This window comes from Podarcis filfolensis (assembly GCF_964270895.1).
Source record: "Podarcis filfolensis genome assembly, chromosome: 6".
NCBI lineage: Eukaryota > Metazoa > Chordata > Lepidosauria > Squamata > Lacertidae > Podarcis > Podarcis filfolensis.
Window position 1 is genome coordinate 76,794,265 of NC_139609.1, and position 23,867 is coordinate 76,818,131.

Genomic DNA, 23,867 nt, shown 5'->3' on the forward strand with positions numbered 1-23,867 from the left:
AGCCACAAGATTGTGTATGTGTGTGTGAAATGAGAGAGACAACAACCGCAGGCACGCTTGTCAGCTCAACTTGTGAAAGGAATGCCGTGGGCTGCTGTTTGCATGATATACAATACTAATGGGTGACTACAATTACAAGACAATGGCTAGGATGCTCCCAGCTGTTGATCATTACAAAGAGGTGTCAATCCTCTGAGCTGTGCCCAGAGCAGCCCTACAGAATTGACATCTATCTCCAAGCTGATGAGCCGGCGTTTCCAACAGCAAAGCCATGGGGGGGGGGTATGGGTTTGTCCAGCGAGCTACTCTTCTCGGGGTTCAAACCCCCTTGTTTTGCTTTCAGTGTACCAGGAGAGAAGCGCTTCTAACCGGCCACTGAGCCATGGGCTGCCGCTGTTCAACCCTGCATGTCTATAGCCTGGAACAATTCGCAGAGACGGGTAGAATGATGCCCGACGCCTCCCTCGCTGCGCCTGACAAGCGCCTGTGCCTTGCCTCTCAGCTCAGACAACGGCAGCGCGGAAAAGCTTCAGCCCATTTCACAGAAACGCCTGATAAAAGTTTGGGATGGGAAGGCAAGAGGGGCGCTGCTTCGCCTTCCCTCCCACCCCCACCCCGTCCCATCTTTCTCCGCATGCATCCACCAGCTCCTGCCCCCCCTCCCTCAGCAAATCCCAGACTTACAGGGCAGCCTCCTGCCGTGGCTGTGAGCTTCAGGTCCTGACATCGCCTTCAGAGAGGATGACAGCCCAAGCAGTGAATCAGCCTCTGTCCCGGGGATCCCCCTGAACCGCCCCTCGCAGCAGGTCAGAGGCGAGGTCCTTCCGCAGCTCCCAGCAGTCTTCTCATCTTCCCAAGGAGTGGTCCAACTCAGGGGCTGCTCCGGCCGCCAGAGGAACTCACGCTGCCTGCCTGCCTGTCTCGCTTCCAGCTCTGGCTTGGGAAGGGCTGGCTGGGACTTCAGGCAGAGCGTACCAAGTGGTTTATCAGCGAAGGGGGGGGGAGGCGCAGCTCTCAAAGGGGCTTTCCCCCACCTCCCTACGTTGCCTGTACCATTGCCAAGATCAGAAGCGAGGGGAAAGAGGCAGGGAGGAGGAGGAGGTGGGTGTTTTGGTTTCACTGCTGGCGGCTGAGTCTGCCGCAGAAATCCCCTAAGAACATCAGAGCACCCACTCCCTGCGACTTGAAAAGGCTCGGCTCCGCGGCAGCAGAAAGGCAGCAGCGAAAGGGAAACCACGATTCACGCAAACGAGGCGAGCTGGCGGCAGGAACCGATGGGGGAGAAACAGGAGCCATTAGAGAATTGGGGTCTTAGTGGAGGTGTCTATTAACTGTCAGTGCCTGACGACAATGCCCACCCCGGCAAACCGAAGTTGTGGTTCTGCCAGCGTGATGCTCTTTGCAAGGGCGGTCGCTCAGGGTAGAGTATTTGCTTTGCATGCAGAAGGCTTCAGGTTCCATCTCCTGCACCTAAAGGAGGAACTGAGAAAGATCCACGAGTGGAATCCTGGAGAGCTGCTGCCAGCCAGTGTAGACAGTACTAAGCTAGACGGCCCAGCGGTCTGACTCAGTGCAATGCAGCTTCCAATGTGAGCCTTCACCCTGCGCCTATGAGTGAATAGCATTGCTTCACACTATTCCTAGGTATACCACAGTTTATGGACAGGGAACCTGTGGCCCTCAAGATTTTGCTGGTCTGCAACTCCCAATATCCCTGACAATTGGCCATACTGGCTGGGGCTGATGAGAAAACGACATGTTTCCCCATCTCTGCCACAATACCTTGCTATGCCCCTTGTTCAAATTACATTTTAAGACACACACACACAAACCTTTTGCTTAACAGGACAGCTTTCCCTCTGAAAGTCAGCCTAAATTTGCACCTGTACATATAAATTGAGATATGCACGTTATGCAAATTTGCATCACGGGGCTGTTTTGCACAGTCTTTCAATGACCTAGCAGCACACATGAGTTATGATTTAGGCTGTCTCACATTTATTGGGTGACCGCGGGGGAGAGGGGAGGTATTCACTTTCTACCTTCACACCCCATTACAGAAGGAATTCGAGCATGTAGGGCAGGCGCCACATTGTAAGTGGAAAACCAAGGTCTGTCCTCTTGCCTGAGGATGATATCGGTAAAGAATGCTTAGTGCTTCTTAAAACACATGGGGCATGTGATGATAGATACGTGATGGTTCTAAGCAGCTAATAGCCTTGGGAGTCTATTTTTACATAATCGCCTATTTTGTGTCTTTCCTACCTGTTCTAGAAATCCTATTCCTTAAGCTACATTTGTTACAAACCACCTCAGTCATATTATTGACTGGTCTGAAGAAGTTCATCCCACCATGCCTAATTTACAGGATTCTGCACCACAAGATGTGCTTATGGCCACCAGCTTTGATCACTTTCAAAGCAGATCAGACACATTAATGGACTGTAAGCCTTTCAATTGGTATTAGTGATTATGACTATTATATGGGCTCCCTTTTTTGAGTGCATTAAGCCGCTGAATGCCAGTCGCTGGGGTGGGGGACAACAGCCTGAGAGGGCTGCTGCCTCTGTGAGCCACTGGTAGGCTACCAAGAGGCATTTGATTGGCCACTGAGGGAAACAGGATTCTAGGCTCGGTGGGCCGTTGACATGGCAGAGCTCTTCTTATGTCCTTATCCCTGTTTGGGATCTGTGCCTTGCGGCCCAATCCTGAACTCCATCCCCTCAAAGTTATGGAGAACCAGCATGGTATTGTACAGGGGTATACACAATTCACGCTTCCTTGAAATTGTGTTAGTTTTTCAATAGACCACAAGCAAGGTCCCTCAATTAAAAATGGGGGGCAGGGGGCGGTATGCAGTTAAATTTAAGGTTTTCTCTGAGTATGCACGCACACACGCGTGCACACACACACACACACACACACAGAGCCCAGGCATTTGTTATAATACCAGAACAATCTTTTTTACACCGAAATCCATTCCTGGTTTTCTGTTAAGCTTTCTCCATTTCAGCAGCCTAATATGGAGGTAGGGGAACCCCTACCTTCTTTGCAGGGGCAAAACTAGACTTTATTTCACCTGGGTCAAAGACCCTATTTGACACTCCCCCCCATGAGGATTTGTGTACACACACAGAGAGACTGGGAGCCTCAATGGCACCCCTCTGGAGGCTTCGCCTGTGGCCAAAAAACCCCCAAACATCTGGCTAACTACCATACATTTTTTTAGATTTACAAGGAAATCTAAAAATTTGGATGTAAGGAATCCACTTCTCTCTATGATTTGCTCCTGCTTTGTTGGACAGGCAGTGCAGGACTTTCAGGCAGGTGCACTCTATCCTAGCCATGCCTGCATCCCAGAGACTTGCTGCTTCGCATTCCCAGCTGATCACAGTCAAGTTAACATCTTTCCATTCTTGTTTTTCCAGAAATGGCAAGATGAAGACAGGCACTGCCATTCTCCCAGCAGCCTTGGGTGTTGGTGTGGGTTATAACAATAGCCACTACCGATAATCTCTAGATCAGGGGTAGCAAACCTTTACAGGCCAGCGGGCAAATTTAGAAAGTGACATGGATGCTGACAGGTCACAAAATGGCGGCCATGAGCTTGTGGCATAACACAAAATGGCTGCTTTAATGTGTGAAATAACACAAAATTGGGGGAGGTGGTAGGCTGTATGCCAAGACACTTCTAATTCCTGGATCCAGCAAGTGTTAAAATCTAAGCAAAGATTCGATTCCTGGAATAGCCAGCCTAGCTTCCTGGTGAGGTCATGGCCCCAGTACGGGTCATTAAGGTAACAAAGGACGTGGCTCTGTGCCAGAGTACAAATGGGTGGACTCCCCCTTCCCTCAACTGTCTGGTAGTTAGAAAGACAAAGGCAAGGGTGGAGAGTTGAGTTAGGTGAGCTAGAAGCTAGAAAGAAGCAAGGCTGCAGGCTGGACAACTGGGAGACAGAGCCATGCCTGATTTCTGCTTGAATCCAAGGCTAGGGCTATGGCAGAAGCAAGACCGTCTTGGGGTGTTAATGTCATAAAGCCCTTCATCGTAGGCTCAGGTAAATAAATAGATGTCTAAATAAACTATGTCTCATAAAGACACCACAGTCTCTTCTGTACTTCATTCCAAAGGAAACACGATCCCTGGAATTTCGCACCACTCAGAGATTGGGGTGGTGTGCAACGATCTTCTTAAAATAACACACTTATGTAATACAAAACATTATAAACTTGTATCAGAATGCATTTCTTGTGTTTTCAGATTTCCAGGGCAATTTGCAGCAATACTGCCTACATATACTTTTTCCTACATATAGCAGCCTTTGCTGCAAAGAAGAAACCTTCTTTACCACATGATGATTAGTGGCTTGTAAGCAGGAAACCCAAAGCTTCCTTTCCACATCCCAAAATAAATAAAATAAATAAAATGAAGTGGTAGAATGGACTGTACTACTTCAGACTGCAAGTTTGTTTTATGCTGCCATGTGCCTCAGAATAAGCCTGTAAAGTCTCATATGTTTGCCAGCCTCATATATATATGAATACATGTAGATATGTTTTCGTATACCAAGTAAAGCAATGTGTTATGTTTTAAACTCTGGTGCAGTCTTTTCTATGAGAGAAAAAGAGAACTGGTTTTTTTTTTCAAGGATCAAACGGCCTGGGGCAGCTTTCACACATATAAATACCACCACCACAACCCTTCAACATAGGCCAGAATCATAATTTCCACATTGCATATGAGAGGCTGAGAAAGAGCAGCTTTCCTAGCACTGCTTAGTGAACGATGGCTCAGATGGGATTTGAAACTGATTTGATCTGGGGAAACCACAGAATCAAAGGGAAGAACACTCTGACAGTCTGAACTCCATCCCTCAGCCAGAGGTTTATGGGTAGATGTCTGGGTTTTATTTGTTTGTTTGTTGTATTATTGCAGACTGTTGTAAGCCACCATGCAGACAATTTGATTGTAAGGCAGGGAATTAATCTTCAAAATAAAATAAAACACAGCACAGCAATTTAGTGCAATCAAGCCCAGAGCTATATGAAACTCAGTGAAAATGTTTCTACTCCTCTTTGATGAGATTACTTTTTAGGAAGGGGTGGGAGAAGATGCGTACAGTTTCATTTATTCATTTGTTTAAGAAATGTATGCCCCTCCATTCTGTTTGTGACCTCCAAGACAATAGAACAACAAATAAATTACAGTATATTGCATCTAGAAACCAAATAAAAACCCACAAGTAAAAAGTCACACCTTCAGCACCAGCATTACTGTACTACCATTGCAGCAATCAAGTGAGCATGTCTGGAAGGGGAATGTTCTATGGTGAGGGTACCCCCACTGAGAAAGCCCTGCCCCTGATAACCACTTACAGCCCACCCAATCCCCAAAGGATGGGGCAGTCCAAACAGAGCCTCAGCTGATGATCTGAATGAACAAGCAGGCTGATATGAAGGAAGGTTTTCCTTTGGAAATCCCAATACTAGGCTGTTTAGTGCTTTAATGATCAAAGCTATTAAGAGCCGCTGCATTGTAGTGGTTAGAACAGGCTTCCTCAACCTCGGCCCTCCAGATGTTTTGATACTACAATTCCCATCATCCCTGACCACTGGTCCTGCTAGCTAGGGATCATGGGAGTTGTAGGCCAAAAACATCTGGAGGGCCGAGGTTGAAGAAGCCTGGCTTAGAATGTCAGACTCGGACTGACAAACTCCTCGTTGGCTATAAAGCCTTGGGCCAGTCACTGTAAACTGTCGCTGTTTCTTAGCGTAAACTGCCAAGGGAGTTTTGACGATAAAATGGGGTGGGGGGGGGAGGAGAGAAAAGAACATATGCCATCCTTTGAAGGAAATGTGCAGTGTAATAATGGAAACCATAAAATCATAAAAGTATACCACCAGCAGCCTTGGAATGGTAGAAACTGCTTGGGCTCAGATGAAGCACATTAGCAAGATGAAACTTGCAAGGCAGTGGGAATGAACGCTGCAAATTAATTCGGAAGTTCAGAAGGAGCAGATCCGGGACTTGTGTGGCAGTTTCCCAGTACAGAACTCTTTGCTGAGTTATGAAGCTGCCCACTGCCTGCCTGCCCCATGACCATTATGTCCACTTCTGTTTTCTGTATGGATTTATGGCTTTTCACTGGCAAAGCGGGTGGAAGGATAAGCATTTACAGTTGCCAAGAAACCCCTGCTGATGTTCCTCCACAGCCTTCTGTGCCCTCAAAGCAAAGCTATACTGCCTGAGAGAATTGGGGAGCAAGGGAGGGAACAGAAAGTGGGGTGCTCAGATCCTCCCCTGAATCTGCAACAATTACTGGAAAATTAAACTAAAAACGACGGAGAAACCAACATCCATTTTTATTGTCATTGTCCATTCAGATTACTGTTTCAATATTAAAAAACCCACCCTAAATAAAAGCATTCCCTATTCATCTTAGCGCTATCTGAGAATGAAAGAATTTGGCATACTTTTCATACACAGTACCTATTGTCCAGTACCTGTGTCACCACCAACTTAAGAATGAGTAGCTAACAAAGCTCTGGAGCAGAGGGGCGTAGAATGAGCAGGGCTCCCTCCCAAAATGCAACATGACTGCATAACCACATTTTAAACACACATTCCCATCGAAAGATGTGTGGAAGGTACCCTGTAAACCATAAAGTCTAAAATTGCCTAGCTGCCCCCCTGGGGTTCACAGACAAGGCTCCAGCCGCCAGCATCTTGGAGGGGCTCTTAAGCACTCTTCTGCTGGCCAGTGTTCTAACTCCACACTGATCACCTTCTCCCTCCTCTCTGCCATATTAGTTGGCATACATATAAACATCACTGTCACACTACAGAATTTAGACTAAGATCCAGGCGTTGGCTCCCTAGTCTTTATGCCGCCAGAATAGCTAATCAGGAGATGGGAGCTGCAGGCAAAACAAGCCAACTAGGAAACTGCAAACCAAGGACCTTCCTAAGGCAGAGAGTAATGTGACAATTGAAGGCCTATGTCACTCTGTGTCCGGCTATACAACCTCCAGGTCTCCTGTAGGTCTCTCCCTCAGTAAGAGCAACAACATGTTGTGTCCTGGGTAAATCGCTGGCTGTGTGTAGTTCTGTTTGGCCTTAGGCCAGTAGGCAGCAATGGCAGGAGCAGCAGCAGCACGGTCTGGGGACTCTGGGAGTGAGTTGTGGGTTATAAAAAAGACAGCAGAACTAGTATTATGCCCCAACTAGTATTAAGAAGCATTTAAAATTCCCCCATTGTTCCTTCAATACATGCTGGCAACTGTTATCTACCAGTGCTGCTGTCCTTCTTCGTTCTGGTGGTGTCCTCTGGGTGTTCCCTGCCGAGGTGTGTGGGCCTGATAATATCAGCCTCTTTTGCCAGCTCTGGTTAAGATTTCTTTTCTATCTGCTTGCCTGTGGGTTTCCTGTGCCACCTTGCTTGCCTTCTTATGTACGACTCTGTTCCTTTAGGCTGCCTCCCTAATTTAGGACTGGATTCATTGCTTGCTCCTATGAAGTTGCCAGGGCTGGCCCTATCATTAGGCAGAGTGAGGTGGCTGCCTCAGGCAGTAGGTACTCAGGTGGGAATGCAGCAGTGGCAGCCCCCGGCCATTCCACTTGAGCCCCCTCTGTTGGAGGACAGCTGGCACTGCACCCCTTATGCTAGCCTGCTGCTCCCAAGTGGTGGACACTGTCCCATCACCAGTGCTGAAGAAAGAGTCAGCTTCCAGCCCAGTCAGCTTCTGTTTGGGGAATGTTTGGGGAATGGAATGTTTGGGGCACCATCTTGTCCTTTGCCTCAGGCCACAAAATGCATTGGGAGGAGGAGGAGGAGGAGGAGGAGGAGGAAGAAGAAGAAGAAGAAGAAGAAGAAGAAGAAGAGGAAGAAGATTTTATTTATACCCTGCCCTCTCTGGCCAGAGCCAGGCTCAGGGCAGCTAACACCAGTAAAATTACAATAAAACATAATGGGGGGGGGGAGAAACCAATTTAAAATACAAGTTAAAAGTACAATTTAAAATGCAGACTCATTTTAAATAATAGCCCATAGATCAAAACCATAAGGGCAGGGAAACATAAGGGTCAGACTGAGTCCAAACCAAAGGCCAGGTGGAACAGCTCTGTCTTGCAGGCCCTGCGGAAAGATGTCAAGTCCCTCAGGGCCCTAGTCTCTTGTGACAGAACCCTCCACCAAGTTGGGGCCAATACTGAAAAGGCCCTGGCCCTAGCTGAGACCAATCTAACCACCTTGTGACTTGGGACCTCCAAAATGTTGTCATTTGTGGTCCTTAAGGTCCTCCGCGGGGCATACCAGGAGAGGTGGTCCCATAGGTGCATGGGTCCTAGGCCCTCCTGGCCTCTGCCTGTACATCTTTGACTTCAGAAAGTAGGGACCCAGGTCTCTACTTGCAGATATAAATGGGGATGTTTGAAAGAAGATGGCTGCAGTGTAGTGATCAAAGTGAAGATGCCCTTAGGGCAAATGGGCATTACCTCACCAATTTCAGGCTGCCCTCAGCCAGTCACCATTGTCTGTCTGCCTTCTTACTTACAACAAGCCCAGTGGATAGCACTCTTTATCAGCCTCCTTCTCCCTAAGTCTCAGTGCTTGTAGGGGGAGCCAGCTACAGTGGGCTTCCCTGCCTTCTGCCCTACCAGTCCCAGGGGGCACCAGCCACCACTGGAAGATGCCCAAAACTCATGAGTGCTCTCAAGCTGGATAGAATACGGAGAGGAGCAGGCAGGGGTTATGTATTGGCGGGAGGAGAATCTCCATACTGAGCCAGTTTGGGCCTATTCAGGTCTTTCTGAACCGAGATGCACAACAAATACAGCTGAGCAGGCAGGGACCGCTTTTGAGCGTGCCAAGAATCTGCCTCTTAACAACGGCAAGGAAAGCGTTAAGGCATAAAAGCAGTAATCACCAGCCACGAACTGATTCACTACAGGTTTAAAAGGTGGAATTAAAGCCAGGTTTTAACCAAAGCTGTCTTTTGTAAGAGAAAGTTCAGTGCTGACGTAAACAATTTTGTAAGTCTTTTATTTGCGTCTTTTTTTATTCAGGCAACGTACTAAGTATTATTTGGGGGAAGGGCAGCTTATGGAGCAACCCAGGCTGCCTCAGGCTAAGTGTGCTGATCTGTGGGAAGAAGCAAGAAGGCAGGAAAGGGGACAGAGAGCAGGGTGGCCTGATTGACCCCTTTGACTCAGGGGCAAGCTACATGTTATATTCAGATGAGCACCAATGTTGGTAACTCCTGAGATCTGTGGACACCCACCCCAGGTGGTGGTCAACTGCTGGACTTCAGGTAGCATTTTCTCTGTGAAGTATCCTGGATTGACTCTGTCTGCTCCGTTGGGCTACTGGACCCTCCTGGACAGGATGGAGTAGAAGAAGTCTTCCTGTTTCAATTGAGCCCTTGCTTGGCTAACAAGGACATCCCAAGTTCTGGTGTCATTTCGTCCCCGATTCTGCCTTGCTCTCCAACTCTGCCTCCTGATTTACAAAATCAGATTGTTGGAGCTCAGTATTGTCCACTCTAACTCACTAACAGCATCTCTACAGGGTTTCAGGCGGGAACCTTCCCCACCACTACCTGGAGACACCAGGAATTGAACCTGTGACCTTTGTCATGTAAGGTGGATGCTCTACCACCCAGCTACATCCCTTCTCCAGATTTCATCCCTTGGTTCTAACATACTCACTGGTCCTGGCTATTGCTTCGCCTCACTGCTCTCAGCTCAGACCATGTCCCAGTCCTGACACCCTGATGGTCACTTTCTGCAAAGAGAAGCTGCCTTGGGGAGGGAGGCATTCTAAGTGAAAAGTTGGAGAAGGAGGAGAAGAGTGGAATGGTGGTGGTAGAGAAATGCATAACCTTCTCCTTGCCAGATGCTGTGCTCCAAATCTTTTTCTTCTTCTTTTAACATGCAAAGGGTAAACACACATTTGGCACCTGTCAGAGGAGAAAGGTGCTATGGGGATTGGAGAAGGCCATGATTTGGAGAAGAGACACAGAGACCTGGCCCACCAAGGAACAGTTCAGACAATCCTATTCTCCTCTCATAGGAATATAGAAAGCTGCCTTAATACTTAGACCATTGGTCCATTTAGTTCGTTGTTTACACTGACCAGCAATGGTGTTCCAGGGTCTCTCCTAGCAAAGCCTGGAGATGCCAGGAATTGAAACTGGGGCCTTTTGCATGCAATTCCTGAGCTCTACTACTACGTCTTAGGGACACGGGTGGCGCTGTGGGTTAAACCACAGAGCCTAGGACTTGCTGATCAGGAGGTCAGCGGTTCGAATCCCCACGACAGGGTGAGCTCCCGTTGCTCGGTCCCTGCTCCTGCCAACCTAGCAGTTTGAAAGCACGTCAACGTGCAAGTAGATAAATAGGTACCGCTCCGGCGGGAAGATAAACGGCATTTCTGTGCACTGCTCTGGTTCGCCAGAAGTGGCTTAGTCATGCTGGCCACATAACCCGGAAGCTGTACGCCGGCTCCCTCGGCCAATAAAGCAAGATGAGCACCGCAAGCCCATAGTTGGTCACGACTGGACCTAATGGTCAGGGGTCCCTTTACCTTTACCTTTGCTACTATGTCTGTGGGTGGGAAGAAATTTGATGCAGTCTGTCTTTAAATTCATACAAATTCATACTTTTCTGAAACAACATGCGAACTGAAACACAGCCATCCTTCAAAATTCACACACCTCCAAATTTTGCAGTGCAGTTCTCTGGCCAAGCAATGCGTATAAAAATGTATATATTAAAGGGTGAATACAATGCAAATAAATGCATATAATAGTGAAAATAACATAACATGCATTACCTTATTATCTTGCAATGTCCTTTCAGGGAGAAGGATGGGGACAAAACTTGCAAAATTATCTTGCAGCGATGTTGATTTTAGGCAAAACTGCATATAAAATGTATATAGTAAGATAAATCTGCAGGAAAATGCTGATTAATTTTCAAGAAAACTTTAATTTTTTTTTAAAAAAAGATTGCAAACTGATGTGAAAATGTGAAGAGTTGAACTTAAGACTGGAAGAATGAGAAACAGACAAAAACTAAAACTGATGCATTGAGCCTTCCCTAGATACCACTGAGCTACAGCCTTTCATCTACTCCTCTGCTTAAAATCACCCTACCCCACAAATGCTTTTCATAAAAAAAGACTCAACTAGCCATTGTGCCTTTAAGCCCCAGTCAGCATACCTTTGTGTGTGTATCTCTGTGTGTTTATAGGATTTGTGCACAGCATCCAACGAAATACCTTCAAGGTGGTTTTTACAACAGTCAATAAAAGCAATAAAATTCAGGCAACCGACACAAGAGCAACAACAATAAAACAGCAGAAGCAGTCCATAACAAAGAAACAAAAACCAACAGCTAAAATCACAAAAAAGGATTTGAAATGTCATTAAAAGCCCAAACTTCACTTGGCAACCTGAAAGATGGCAAAAATAGCACTAGGAGAATACATAACGAAGTCAGCTCAGATTGAAGATGCTCTGGAAGCTGGATGGGGCCTCATAATCATCAGCAGCCTTGTGATTAGTGTTAAGTTGTGGGCGAACATATCAGATGACACAGCGATTCTTCCAAAGCAGCTCTTTATTTGTAAGCTGGAACAGAACTGAACTGAGGAGTATCAGTAGCACTGGGGGGAAATCAGGGAACAAGGCCTGAGACAGGATGCCTGCCCTGGTGTTGGTATACTTTCCTGACTTTCCATGGGCTCAGGACATGGCTTATTTTTCCTGTGTGCTATGGTATAAGAACATAGGTAAAGGTAAAGGGACCCCTGACCATTAGGTCCAGTCATGGCCGACTCTGGGGTTGCGGTGCTCATCTCGCTTTATTGGCCAAGGGAGCCGGTGTACAGCTTCCAGGTCATGTGGCCAGCATGACTAAGCCACTTCTGGTGAACCAGAGCAGCACACGGAAACGCCGTTTACCTTCCTGCTGGAGAGGATACCTATTTATCTACTTGCACTTTGATGTGCTTTCAAACTACTAGGTTGGCAGGAGCAGGGACCGAGCAACAGGAGCTCACCCCGTCGCGGGGATTCGAACCACCGACCTTCTGATCAGCAAGTCCTAGGCTCTGTAGTTTAACCCACAGCACCACCCGCATCCCATAAGAACATAGGGAGGCTGTTTATGTAAAGCATGATGTGATGTCATGCTTCTGCATCATACCACTCCAGTGACAGACACATACAAGGTTGCCTGTGCTATCACAAAGTTATCCTCGTTCCGTCTCAACCACACACACTGTACACTGATGGAGTCTCAAGTGGGTGTGAGGATCCAGATAACCCCGTATGGTTGTCATGGATAACGCAATGAAAGCCTCGGTTCAGTGCATAGCGACAGCCCAAAAGGCAAATTCTATGCTAATAGTATTAGGAAGTGGATTGAAAATAAAGCAACCAGCATGCCCTTTATAACATAAAGCAATCGTATGAGCGTAGTTGGAATACTGTGTATAGTTCTGGATATTCCATCTCAAAATGATACCATTAAGTTGGAAAAGGTGTTAGAAAAAGGCAAATAAAATTATCAAGAGGTTGGAAAGAGTACGTTCCCTGCACACACACACCCCAAAGCTATTGTTTTAGGTGCTTTGGACAGTAGAGAAAGATAAGCTAAGAAGGGGCATGGCAAAGTTTACAAAATTATCCAGATTTCCCACCCCCAGTAGGACTAGAATCCAGTCACCTAGATGGAACTTACTGGCACCGCCAAGTAGGCCTTAGAACAACTCTTGCCTGAAACTCTGGAGAACTGCTGCCAGTCAATGTAGATGATACTGAGGTAGGTGGACTGTTGATCTGACTCAGTATAAGGTAGTTGCTTATGACATATTTATGGAGGGAAAAGCAATCAATGTTTTTAAACTTCCAGTTATGGAATCTCCAGGTTGCGGGGGGGGGGGGGAGCAGTAGCTCTGAATGCCTGTTGCTGACAGGCAAACAACAGGACAGGAGTGTTAAACTTCATGCCTTGTTTGTGGGCTTCCGGATAAAATGTTGAACTAGATGGTAAAGGTAAAGGGAACCCTGACCGTTAGGTCCAGTTGCGGACAACTCTGGGGTTGCGGCGCTCATCTCACTTTATTGGCCGAGGAAGCCGGCATACAGCTTCTGGGTCATGTGGCCAGCATGACTAAGCCGCTTCTGGCAAACCAGAGCAGTGCACAGAAATGCCGTTTACCTTCCCGCTGGAGTGGTACCTATTTATCTACTTGCACTTTGATGTGCTTTCATACTGCTAGGTTGGCAGGAGCAGGGACGGAGCAACGGGAGCTCACCCTGTCGGGGGGGATTTGAACCGCCGACCTTCTGATCGGCAAGCCCTAGGCTCTGTGGTTTAACCCACAGCCCCACCCGCATCCCAGATGTAACTAGATGGTACCCTTGCCTTACTCAGCAGGACTCGCCTTACGTCCTTAAATGTCTTTCAAACATCAGCTGTAGTGCGAATTTGAACTGATAATGAACCAATCTGTTCAAATCCAGACAGCTGATTGAATGAACTTTTTTACTTAGATGACAGCTTTTTTAAAAAAATAAAATAAAAATGCATAGTTCTTTTTACCTTATCTGCCAGTCAAGCATTGTAGTTTCCATGGTGATTTTGGTCTAGACTTAGAACTGAGCAATACTGCCCCCTGCTGATGAAACATAGAGAAGCATCCTGCGGTTTTAGTGGAGAGCCTCAGTGGTCTACTAAATACCGCTTTCAATCATAATCAATTTACATAACAAAGCACTGTCTGTTTGAGCTCATCCATTTCCATTCTGATATGCTGAGAGCCACTCTTCCCTTCTCTTCAAATTGTCCTTTTAATAGGGGTATAATGCCTAATTGGGAATATGGCTAGATGACACACAAGTGATTTTGCTTCACATCTGTAGGAACCACAAATAGATGTAGAGTGGCTGGTCCTTTTACTGCTCTGATCTTGAGAGCAATATGTGCCCTCTTTTGTCTCTTTGGGATTTTCTGTTCCATTTGCTTGTGTGCCTGCTTGCTTCTTTCTTTCCCCCCTCTTCTGAAAGCAGGAAGCACCCTAAGAGGGACTTAAAAGCAGGGCCTCTGCCCATGGAAGCAGAGCCGAGCTATCCTGAATAGTAGCCATTGATAACTGTGATTAATCTAAAATGGAAATGGAAGCTTCTGATAATGGCTGCACTGGAGGAGGGGGAGAGGGTACCAGCCCAAGGGTCACTGTGGTTCATCATAGCACTAAGTCATGGTCTAGCACAGGAGTGGGGAACATTTTTCAGTACAGCAGGCCAGATCGCTGTCTGTTACTACTCCAGTGGGTTAACTTTGACAGGTGGGTGGGACAACCTACCTGTTCATCATTATGATGTCGGTTGTCCCAACCACCTGTCAAAGTCCCACAGACGGTTTGGGGGCAAGAGCAGACATTCAAGGCTGGAGGGGCTGTAGCCTTCATACTCTGCTTATGGGCTTCTTAGAGCCGCCTGCCTTGATCACTGATGATGGAAAGAGATTACTTGACTCCATGGGCCTTTGGTCTGATGCAGCAGGCATTTCCCATTATCTAAAACCAGGGAGAAGTAGTAGTTTCTGACAATCACAATTGCACCCTGATTGATCCTTTACAAGGATTTGTGGACTCAAAGGGCAGAGAGATACTACTGTCCCTGATGCAATGTGAAGTAACCAGGGTCACTTCTGCTTCCTTTGCTGCTGCCTTCACACCTTCTGTGCTCCTTCAGAAAAGCCCTTGTTTAGACATAGGTTTCCCACAATCATCCTCCTCTAACCCTCTTCCAGCCTCCAGGACTCTTTCCCCCCAGTCATTGCTGACACCTGGTTTCTGACATCACAAATAAATTATGTCACAGCACTTAAGCTTTCACATCATTCATGGCTCCCCAAGCCCTGAAAGGGGCAGTAGCATCTCAGAGCCAGAGAAAGCAGCCACCTATTTCTCATATATCTTGCCTGTCTGCTACAAACCCTGTTGTTGAAGCTCTTAGAAAACCACCTGAGTGAATATGAAAGCCTTGGAGAAGAAGAAACAATGTCCAAAGGTATCTCATCTTCTTAAGAAAGCAGGAGTTGGCATTGTTTGCTCAAGGCTCAAAGTGAGGGGTGAAGTGGGGGTGAGAGAAATGCTGAAAATTGGCCTGTGGATTTAAAAAAAACCCCAGAAAGTAGTGGAATTTTCTGGTACCTTACAAAAAATGTTATGAGAATCTATCCTTCCCTGGCAGGCAGCCTTTCATACTGATCCAAGTGCTACATATCTGTAAGCAGCTATAGATCCCACAGAGGATAAAGCAGCAGTGAGTTCAAAAGCTTCCAAAGCCGTGGCTTTTATTAAGAACATCAAAAGAGCCTGGCTGGATCAAACCACAGACCTATCTATCCCAGCCTCTTGTTCCCTACAGTGGCTATCCAGATGCCTGTTAACTTATTCATTTACTTAAGCATTCGTATGCTACTCTTGAGCCACAGAGGCTCCTGCAGTGGCTTACATGCTAATCGATAAAAACAAGACACCCCCTGCCTGCAGTGTTATGTATATAAATTAAATTTTGATGATATGCAAAGTAACAGAGTAGCTTACAGCTAGGAAGCTAAATAACTCTTCTAGGTGAGTGATAGCCTTTCTGTAAAGACTATACAATGTCCAGACTATTTATATTCAAAAAAGCTTTATTTTCATAAACATATAACTGAGATGCATATATTTACAATCTCACGCTTATTCAAACATGGGTACGTTTTCGCTTGAATTGTAGTCTTCTTACTGAGACCTATAAACAAAACTGTATTGAAACTTGCACCTCACTCAGGCCTTACAGTTTCTTATGAAAGGTTTTGTTTTCACCTCAGCAGTATTCTCTTTGTTCCTTACAGAGAACTCTTGCACAGATTTAGAGTTCTCCCTCTGTTTTCACTTCAGACAAATCTCACTGACACAACACTTTCCTCAGCAGTATCCTGAGAAGCCTCTCTCAGCAGCCATTCTCCTCTCTCACACACAGAGAACAGAGAGCAATCAAAAACAACAGTTACAGGAATAACAATCACATTAAACAGGACTGTTTCTCAAGAAGTTGTAGGATTCTTCTTCTTCAGGGTAACTATCATTAAAAGAATGATTAAACATTAATAAATAGATGATGATAGATAGATAGATAGATAGATAGATAGATAGATAGATGATAGATAGATAGATAGAGATAGATAGATAGATGATAGATAGATATAGATAGATAGATAGATAGATAGATAGATAGATAGAGATAAATAGATAGATAGATAGATAGATAGATGATAGATAGATAGATAGATAGATGAGATCTGTTAAAAATATACAGACAATCACAATGAAAGCAAATTAGATTATTGAAGTGGTTCCCACCCACCTCCCTGCTGCATAGACAACTTGAAAATTGCTGAAGGTCTTTTGTGGACCACTTAATGATTTATACAGGCCTGTTGCAGCAATTCTAATGTTCTGTGCTAGATGCCGTATGACTAATGTCATATGTACATGGCTTTAAACACCAGTGCTGGGAGCACGCTAGAGGCTGAGAAGGTGATAATATTTACACAGTCTTTATGCAGTTCAGATTGCATGGAGAGAGGCAGTGGGACATGAACACTAGCCCTACCCCTGCTGTTTATGTCCCCCACTGGGCCCACTTCCATGCTGTCCAGCCACCCTCAGTGGTGGGGAACCTTCAGCCTACAAGCCTAATTATTTAATTATTTGTTAATTAGACCACACATTCACCAGGCTTTCCCCATTCAGGCCTTCCATGTCAGAGAGGGGCTAACTCACATGACAAACACCCCGCCGATGATATCATACCCTCCAACATTTCTCAGATGAAAATAGGGACGTCTCATTCCATAATGATAATGTTACTATTTATACCCCACACATTGTACTGGGTTGTCCCATCCACTCTGGGCAGCTTCCAGCGTATGTAAATACATAATAAAACATTAAACATTTAAAAAGAAAACCTTCCCTATAAAGAATTGCCTTCAGACAGCTTGAGGTTTGGATAACTCCATACCCTCCAATATTTCTCCAATGAAAATACAGTGGTACCTCGGGTTAAGAACTTAATTCGTTCTGGACGTCTGTTCTTAACCTGAAACTGTTCTTAACCTGAAGCACCACTTTAGCTAATGGGGCCTCCCGCTGCCGCCACACCGCTGCCGCGCGATTTCTGTTCTCATCCTGAAGCAAAGTTCTTAACCCGAGGTACTATTTCTGGGTTAGCGGAGTATGTAACCTGAAGCGTAACCCGAGGTACCACTGTAGGGACGTCCTATGGAAAAGTGGGACATTCTGGGATCAAATCAGAAACCAGGACAGCTTCTCTAAATCAGGGATGTCCTTAGAATATAGGGGCACTTGGAGGATCTGTGATCTGAATCACATGGTGGAGACTCATGCATAAGGCACTCAGCAGCCCCATGTATATGATCTTGCCCTTTGGCCATCTTTGTTTTCTCACGTGTATTTTTAATTGCAGTCTCTCCATCCCTAAATAATAATGGCTCTAGACATGATTTAACAGTTATAAAAATAGGCTTCTGAGCGACTCATGCGTTCTGTGTAATATTTGCTTCTTGCTCTTTATAACAAAGTTATAAAAACACTGCAATTCAAAGGGTAGGCTCTGTTAGTGGCTTTGACGTGGCTGACTCAGTAGTCTAATTCATGCAAGTCTCCTCCGCAAGTTGAGCTGATTCCCCACTTCAGGCATTTTACAAGGATGGCAGTGAGTACACAGCAGAGGGCATGGGGCCAGTTTTTGTGGTACCCCTCTCCCCCCCAAAAAAATCCCACAATAGTAGGGTGCAAACATCAGTAAAAAGAGGCCTGTTACATACTGTCTAGCTTATTCACCCACCACAGTAGTCGATACCACATTATAGCATTATTTTAAAACTGCCAGCCAGCCCAATTTTAGATCAATTGGACTTTATCCTAAGGGTATAGTTCAATGGCCACTTGCATTTAATTCCTCTTGATGAAGCAGACAAAGTGCCACAAACGAAGTGCATTGAGGACAAGACGTCTTTTGTTGTCCCCATAACTTTGCTCTGTCTTTCTCAGATCATTGATGTGGAGAGTGGAGCATCTCAGACAAGCAATTTGGTACACGTAAGGAGCCACCTAAGGCGGGTAAGATGCCATTTTGTTTGCCTGTTCCAAGGTTTAAAGCCTAAAGTTAGCTAGCATCATTTGGGGAGATGCAACTTTCTTGTCAAAAGCCCCACCATGTCTACCAGTTTAAAGACTGGTCCAATATTTTTTTTGTCAGGGTTAACCCAAGAAGAAAGTAGCACACACCCAAACCCAACACAGAGATGATCTGAGGCTCCCAAAATATTATATCAACATGTAGCTCCAAAGTGGACCCAGCCTTAAGGAACTAGGCCAAAAGCAAACATAAAATTAAATTTAAAAACCTTAGGCATTTTGGAGCATGCTGGAATAATTGCATGTGTGTATAATATCGTATTGAAACAAAATTTTAAAAATGAATTTTTATTTTAAAAAATATTTCTGTCTTTTTCCTGTTGACCTCACACAAGTAAACAGTTAACTACAATAGTCTCAAGATAATACTAATAAGGAGGCAGGCTGGGCTCACTCTTTGGCAAACCTCTTCAGATGTTGTGCGCTCTCTTTATTTTCTGTACCTGCACAGATAATAAAGAAACTGGTTCTCCTCAAAATGCTCAAGAGTCCAAACCGCAGAATCGAGTGGCTTTGTGAATTAGCGCACAAGTACAGGAAGATGTTAGCGATTGGGAGTGCTCTGGATTCAGGTGCTTCCTGCTCTGGGTAAGTGACCATAGATAGGGATCTGTGTGCATACATGTGGTTATTTTGCTAGAATATAACAAACAGGGCCCTCTGAAAGTGTGTGTGTATGATCATAGAATCATAGAACTGGAAGGGATCTGTTATGGCTTGGTCTCTCCCACAAACGTGAGACGACTCTGGCTGTTAATTATTTCAGATTTATTGCTGAAACAACAAACTAGGACGGAGCTCCTCTACTCATCATCCTCCCCAGAAGATGGAGTTGCCCAGACTGAGCTCCTCCCCCTTCCCCAGCACGAAAGCCCCCACCTTCTCTTCCGGTATCTTTAGAGTTTCTTTAGAGCTCTTTAGATTCTTTATGATATGTTGTGGGTGAACATATCAGACGACACAGCGATTCTTCAAAACAGCTCTTGTTTATTCACAGGCCAGAACAGAACTGAAGGGTTCAGCCAGCCTGCTTATATAGAGCTCCACTACAACACTACAGTAGCAACTTTCTGTAACTAGCCAATCACTGAACGTCACTTTCAATCCCCTATTTGCATATGTGGACCTGAGTGAAAACTATCTACAGTATCCCCCTGCTGGCCCAGGGTGAGAACTTCAGTACATAACACTTTAGATCTTTAGAGCACTTTTGAGATCCTACGAGATTTGGGAGAGAATGCTTTCTGCATTCCAACGTCTGACTCACTATTGGAGCTCTCAGGCAGCAGCCTGTCACTCTGGCCCTGTCTTTCACCTCCCCTTTGTTCAGAGCTCAGATTACAGCTGCTCTCCCCCTCCTTTCTGCCTTCTGCTTTTAACTGTTCTCTCTCTATGCCTGCTTCTGCTTCTCCTGTCAGCATCTGAGCTTTGCTGACAGGATCCCAAGGGTCATCCAGTCCAATCCCCATCAAGAATCTCATCTAAAGCTTCCATAACAGATGGCCATCAAACCTCTGCTTAAAAATCTCCAAGGAAGGAGAATCCACCACCTCCCAAATGAGTTCATTCCACTGTCAAACAGCTCTGACTGTCAGAAAGTTTTTCCTGATGTTGAGCTGGAATCTTTTTTCTTCTAACTTGAATCCATTGGCTCTGGAGCAGATGAAAACAAGATTGTTCCATCTTCCATGTGACAGTCATTTTTATATTGGAAGGTGGCTATGATATCTCCTCTCAGTTTCCTCTTTTCCAGCTCCTTCAACCATTTCTCATAAGGCTTGGTTTCCAGACCCTTGATAATCTTGGTTGCCCTCTCTGCACACGTTCCAGCTTGTCCATATCCTTCTTAAACTATGGCACCCAGAACTGGGCACAGTACTCCAGGTGTGGTCTAACCAAGGCAGAATAGAGCTGTACTATTACTTCCCTTGATCTGGACACTATACTTCTGTTGATGCAGCCTAGAATAACATTAGCTTTTTTTGCTGCTGCATCACACTGTTGACTCATGTTAGGCTTGAGATCTACTAAGACCCCTATATCATTTTCACATGTACTACAAACAAGCCAGATGTCCCCCATCTTAAATTGGTGCAGCTAGTTATTCCTGCCTAAGTGCAGAACCTTACGTTTATCTCTACTGAAATTCATGTTGTTAGTTTTGGCCCCATTCTCCAATCTGTCAAGGTAATCTTGAATCCTGATTTTATCTTCTGCGGCATTGGCTACCCCTCTCAGTTTGGTGTTATCTGTAAATTTGATGATCACCCCCTTGATTCACCTGATACTGGAATATGGGGATAATTCAGTGTTGGCGGAAATTGGGTTCCAAATTCCTCTCAGGGTCACAGATTATTTGCTTTGATGTTTTTGGGTGGGTGGATCAACTGCTACTTTCTGCAACTCCCCTCTTCCTTGCCCACTACCTCCTAAGTGGTTTCCTTTATTTTTTATTTCCAGTGTGCCCTGAAAAGAAAAACTCTTCTTTTCTTTTCATCCCTCAGGTTTGTACAAAACTAGAAAACTGCACAAGCAAATTAACCATTGCCTATCTGTATGCATTTCCACACTTCTTGGGCAGGGATTTTTTAAAAGACAAAACCAAACAGAACAAGGTGCACATGGGCCCTGTGAATATTTCACTGGCATGACAGAATCAACAAACTATAAGGCAGGGACAAACACAAAAGGGATGAATGGGAAAGGCCAAAATTGCTCCTCATGTACAAATTTAAAATAGTTTAAATATTAAACTATTCGTTTAATTCTAAAGGAAGGGGGAGTGGCTTAAGAGCTACATAATGCTCAGATGTGGATGAGCCCTAAATTACAATCATACCTTGGTTTTCAAACAGAATGGGTTCCGGAAGTCCATTCGACTTCTGAAATGTTTGGAAACCAAGGCACGGCTTCTGATTGGCTGCAGGAGCGTCCTGCAGCCAATCGGAAACCACAGAAGCCACGCCGGATGTTCAGCTTCCAAGGCAAAGTTCGCAAACCAGAACACCTACTTCCGGGTTTGCAGCGTTCAAGTTCCAAGTTTTTCCTGAACTAAGCTGTTCAAAAACCAAGGTACGGCTGTATATGGAAGAAAAAACTAGAACAATGAAAATCCATAATAATGCTTCCACCCCACTCATGTGACAGGGTGTGCACCCCCTCTGAGGAACCTCCAGCACCTAATGTCAGCGTGATTGATGAGCCTGCCGTGGAAGTTGAGGAAGTTGCTATAATAGACAAGGTAGATGAGCCTAAATCGACAACTGAGGCAACATCCCCAGAGGCGGCTTCTTCAGAATTGTATGAGGCGCTCTCCTTGAAAGGCCTGCCCCAGCGGATTCACATGCCTGCGCGCAGAGTGCTCTGTAGACCATCAAATTTGAGATGGGTCAAGCCATGCTGCACACGATCATGTAGTGAGACTCTGGAGCATGTCATCACCATCCCTTATTCAGAATGTCAGAAGCGGCATCCAGTAAGCAATCAAAACTGCAATTGTTTTTGCCAGGGAGGTGGGCAGGGATAAAATTTGTGGGGTTTTGCCTCTGGGTCGATTGAGTGTATGCAATCGGTTCTCTCCTAAATACCAGATCTAAACCCAGATCTAGTCCTGCTTTGCCCTGAAGAGATCTGCTGCATGAATCCAGAAACTGTAGGCAGAAGTTTAGGCAAGTGGGTTTAATTCAGCACAGAATTTAGGCTGATTAACAGCAGTTAGCCAGTGCTGTAGTGGTAAATTTTGAAGAGTGGGAGAAGCCTTCATTGCCATGAAGGTAGCTATGCTATCCATTGTTGTTAGAAGCTTCAATTCCATTCATAGTTTCCTGGGAACTCCATTCAGCTCAGTGGAGCTTACTTCTGACTGCACAGGCTTATCCTATGTGAGCTTTAACAAAGTATCTTCAGTCAGCTGAAATGCAACTTTTAGCCTTTAATTAAATATTGAAACAATCTTGCAAAGAAGCATTACTGTTTAAACTGCTGGCCTGAAGTAGAAATCTCATCAAAGAAAAGGAGATAAGTATCCAGCCTTTGCTTCATAATTTCCCTCATCCTCTGACTTTCACTGTGCTAAACTGTCACAAACTTGCAAGGTTCAGCATCACCTCATTCAGTAGCCAGAGCAAGGCGAATCTGTCCATTAAGCAAGTGCTCTGGCAGATGATGATAGAGCAGGAGTGAGTGGGGGGCAGAATACCAGCTCACAATCCCCTCTCCTCCACTACTCTTGATAAATCAAGTTTAGGAAAGTTTAGGTCACAAGCCCAGGCAAGAAATCCACTAGCTGTCTCCCTGAGCTGTGAGTTTGTTTTCATTTCTAGTAAACAGATTTCTGAAAGGACATTGGCAATAGGAAGCAATATTTTTCTTGCACATACTGTCTAAGGGAGCCCCAACTGCACTTTAGACTTTCCACAATTTATTTATTCCTGCAATTTATTTAGCATAGGATAAATGGAAAGGCTTGGGTGGATTGCCTTGCTGCAAGGTGGTAACTTGATAATTAGGGCATTTTGTAGGCCAAGCAGGGTGGAATGAACATCTGGCAAGGCCTAGGAAGTGGGTTTAAAGGTAAAGGTAAAGGTACCCGTGACAGTTACGGTAAGTCCAGTGGCAGACGACTCGGGGGTTGCGCACTCATCTCACTCTATAGGCCGAGGGAGCCGGCGTTTGTCCACAGACAGCTTCCGGGTCATGTGGCCAGCATGACTAAGCTGCTTCTGGTGAACCAGAGCAGCGCATGGAAACGCCATTTGCCTTCCCGCCGAAGTGGTACCTATTTACCTACTTGCACTTGATGTGCTTTTGAACTGCTAGGTGGGCAGGAGCAGGGACCGAGCAACAGGAGCTCACCCCCATCGCGGGGATTCGAACTGCCGAACTTCTGATCGGCAAGGCCTAGGCTCTGTGGTTTAGACCACAGTGCCACCCACGTCCCTAAGAAGCGGGTTTAATCTATTTTAATTTCCAAAGTGGAACAGAAGATCCCAAGAAGCCAAAACCTCTTAAGCAGCAGTAGTAATAAATAGTATTAATAACAATAACAACACAGAAGTAATAGTAGTATTTTGGAATACTAAGTTGGGAGTTCTTACATTTGAAAATCCTTGATGCATCTTGTCTTTTAAGAGCCGGGACTGACTGGAATGATTCTCGTTTCAGAGGTTCTGAAGATAGTGAGAGGAGCCTGGAAGACATAGATCTATTGCGTGTTGATTCATATTCCTGCAATAAAGGGGATATTGAGCATCCTTCAAACACAAACCTTGTCTCTGGCTTGAAATAAACGTGTGTGTGAGTGTATGTGCCAATGTGCCAGAAGCAGGGAGAAGCAATGAGGAAAGGAAGCAGATGCATTTCATTTGCAAACATGAAAACTGCAGATTGACAACTTTCCCCATCTCATGGAGAAATATAGCAATACAGCTGCTACAGATCTAGTTGGAACAACAGTTGCCCATGGTTGCTCCTGGGGAGACTTCCGTACACAGAAGAAATTGCCTTTTTTAGTTCACAATAAACCTCCATCTGCTACAGAGCTTGATCCCAAAGAAGTGAAAGGAGACTCAAAACTCCAAGGGG

At 45.4% G+C, this 23,867-nt stretch overlaps 2 protein-coding genes and 1 long non-coding RNA gene across 5 annotated transcripts in view; 1 reads left to right on the forward strand and 2 right to left on the reverse strand.

The window, feature by feature from the left end:
• Positions 1-1,307, reverse strand: part of DBNDD2 (dysbindin domain containing 2) — a 29,898-nt gene extending 28,591 nt beyond the window's left edge. Inside the window, exon 1 of the mRNA XM_083619246.1 lies at positions 685-1,307. Coding sequence (XP_083475372.1) covers positions 685-727 — 43 coding nt within the window. The 5' untranslated portion in view covers positions 728-1,307. The remainder of the gene's footprint in view (positions 1-684) is intronic.
• A 7,731-nt stretch (positions 1,308-9,038) lies between these two features.
• Positions 9,039-14,850, reverse strand: LOC310764824. 2 transcript variants are annotated; one of them, XR_014549236.1, is made up of 4 exons: positions 14,747-14,850; positions 13,610-13,685; positions 9,707-9,799; positions 9,039-9,497 (listed from the first exon to the last, which is right to left on the reverse strand). It is a non-coding gene; the product is annotated as an uncharacterized lncRNA (long non-coding RNA). The 2 variants fall into 2 exon arrangements; XR_014549237.1 differs by lacking the exon at positions 14,747-14,850 and having other exon boundaries at positions 13,610-14,363.
• A 45-nt stretch (positions 14,851-14,895) lies between these two features.
• On the forward strand, positions 14,896-23,549 carry TP53TG5 (TP53 target 5). 2 transcript variants are annotated; one of them, XM_083619241.1, is made up of 5 exons: positions 14,896-15,081; positions 18,138-18,206; positions 18,736-18,872; positions 21,432-21,759; positions 23,415-23,549. In XM_083619241.1, exons 1-5 carry the CDS (start codon positions 15,046-15,048, stop codon positions 23,424-23,426), a joined length of 582 nt encoding a protein of 193 aa, XP_083475367.1. In that variant the 5' UTR covers positions 14,896-15,045; the 3' UTR covers positions 23,427-23,549. The 2 variants fall into 2 exon arrangements, with proteins under 2 accessions (XP_083475367.1, XP_083475368.1); XM_083619242.1 differs by having other exon boundaries at positions 23,448-23,549.
• The last annotated feature ends 318 nt before the right edge of the window (positions 23,550-23,867 follow it).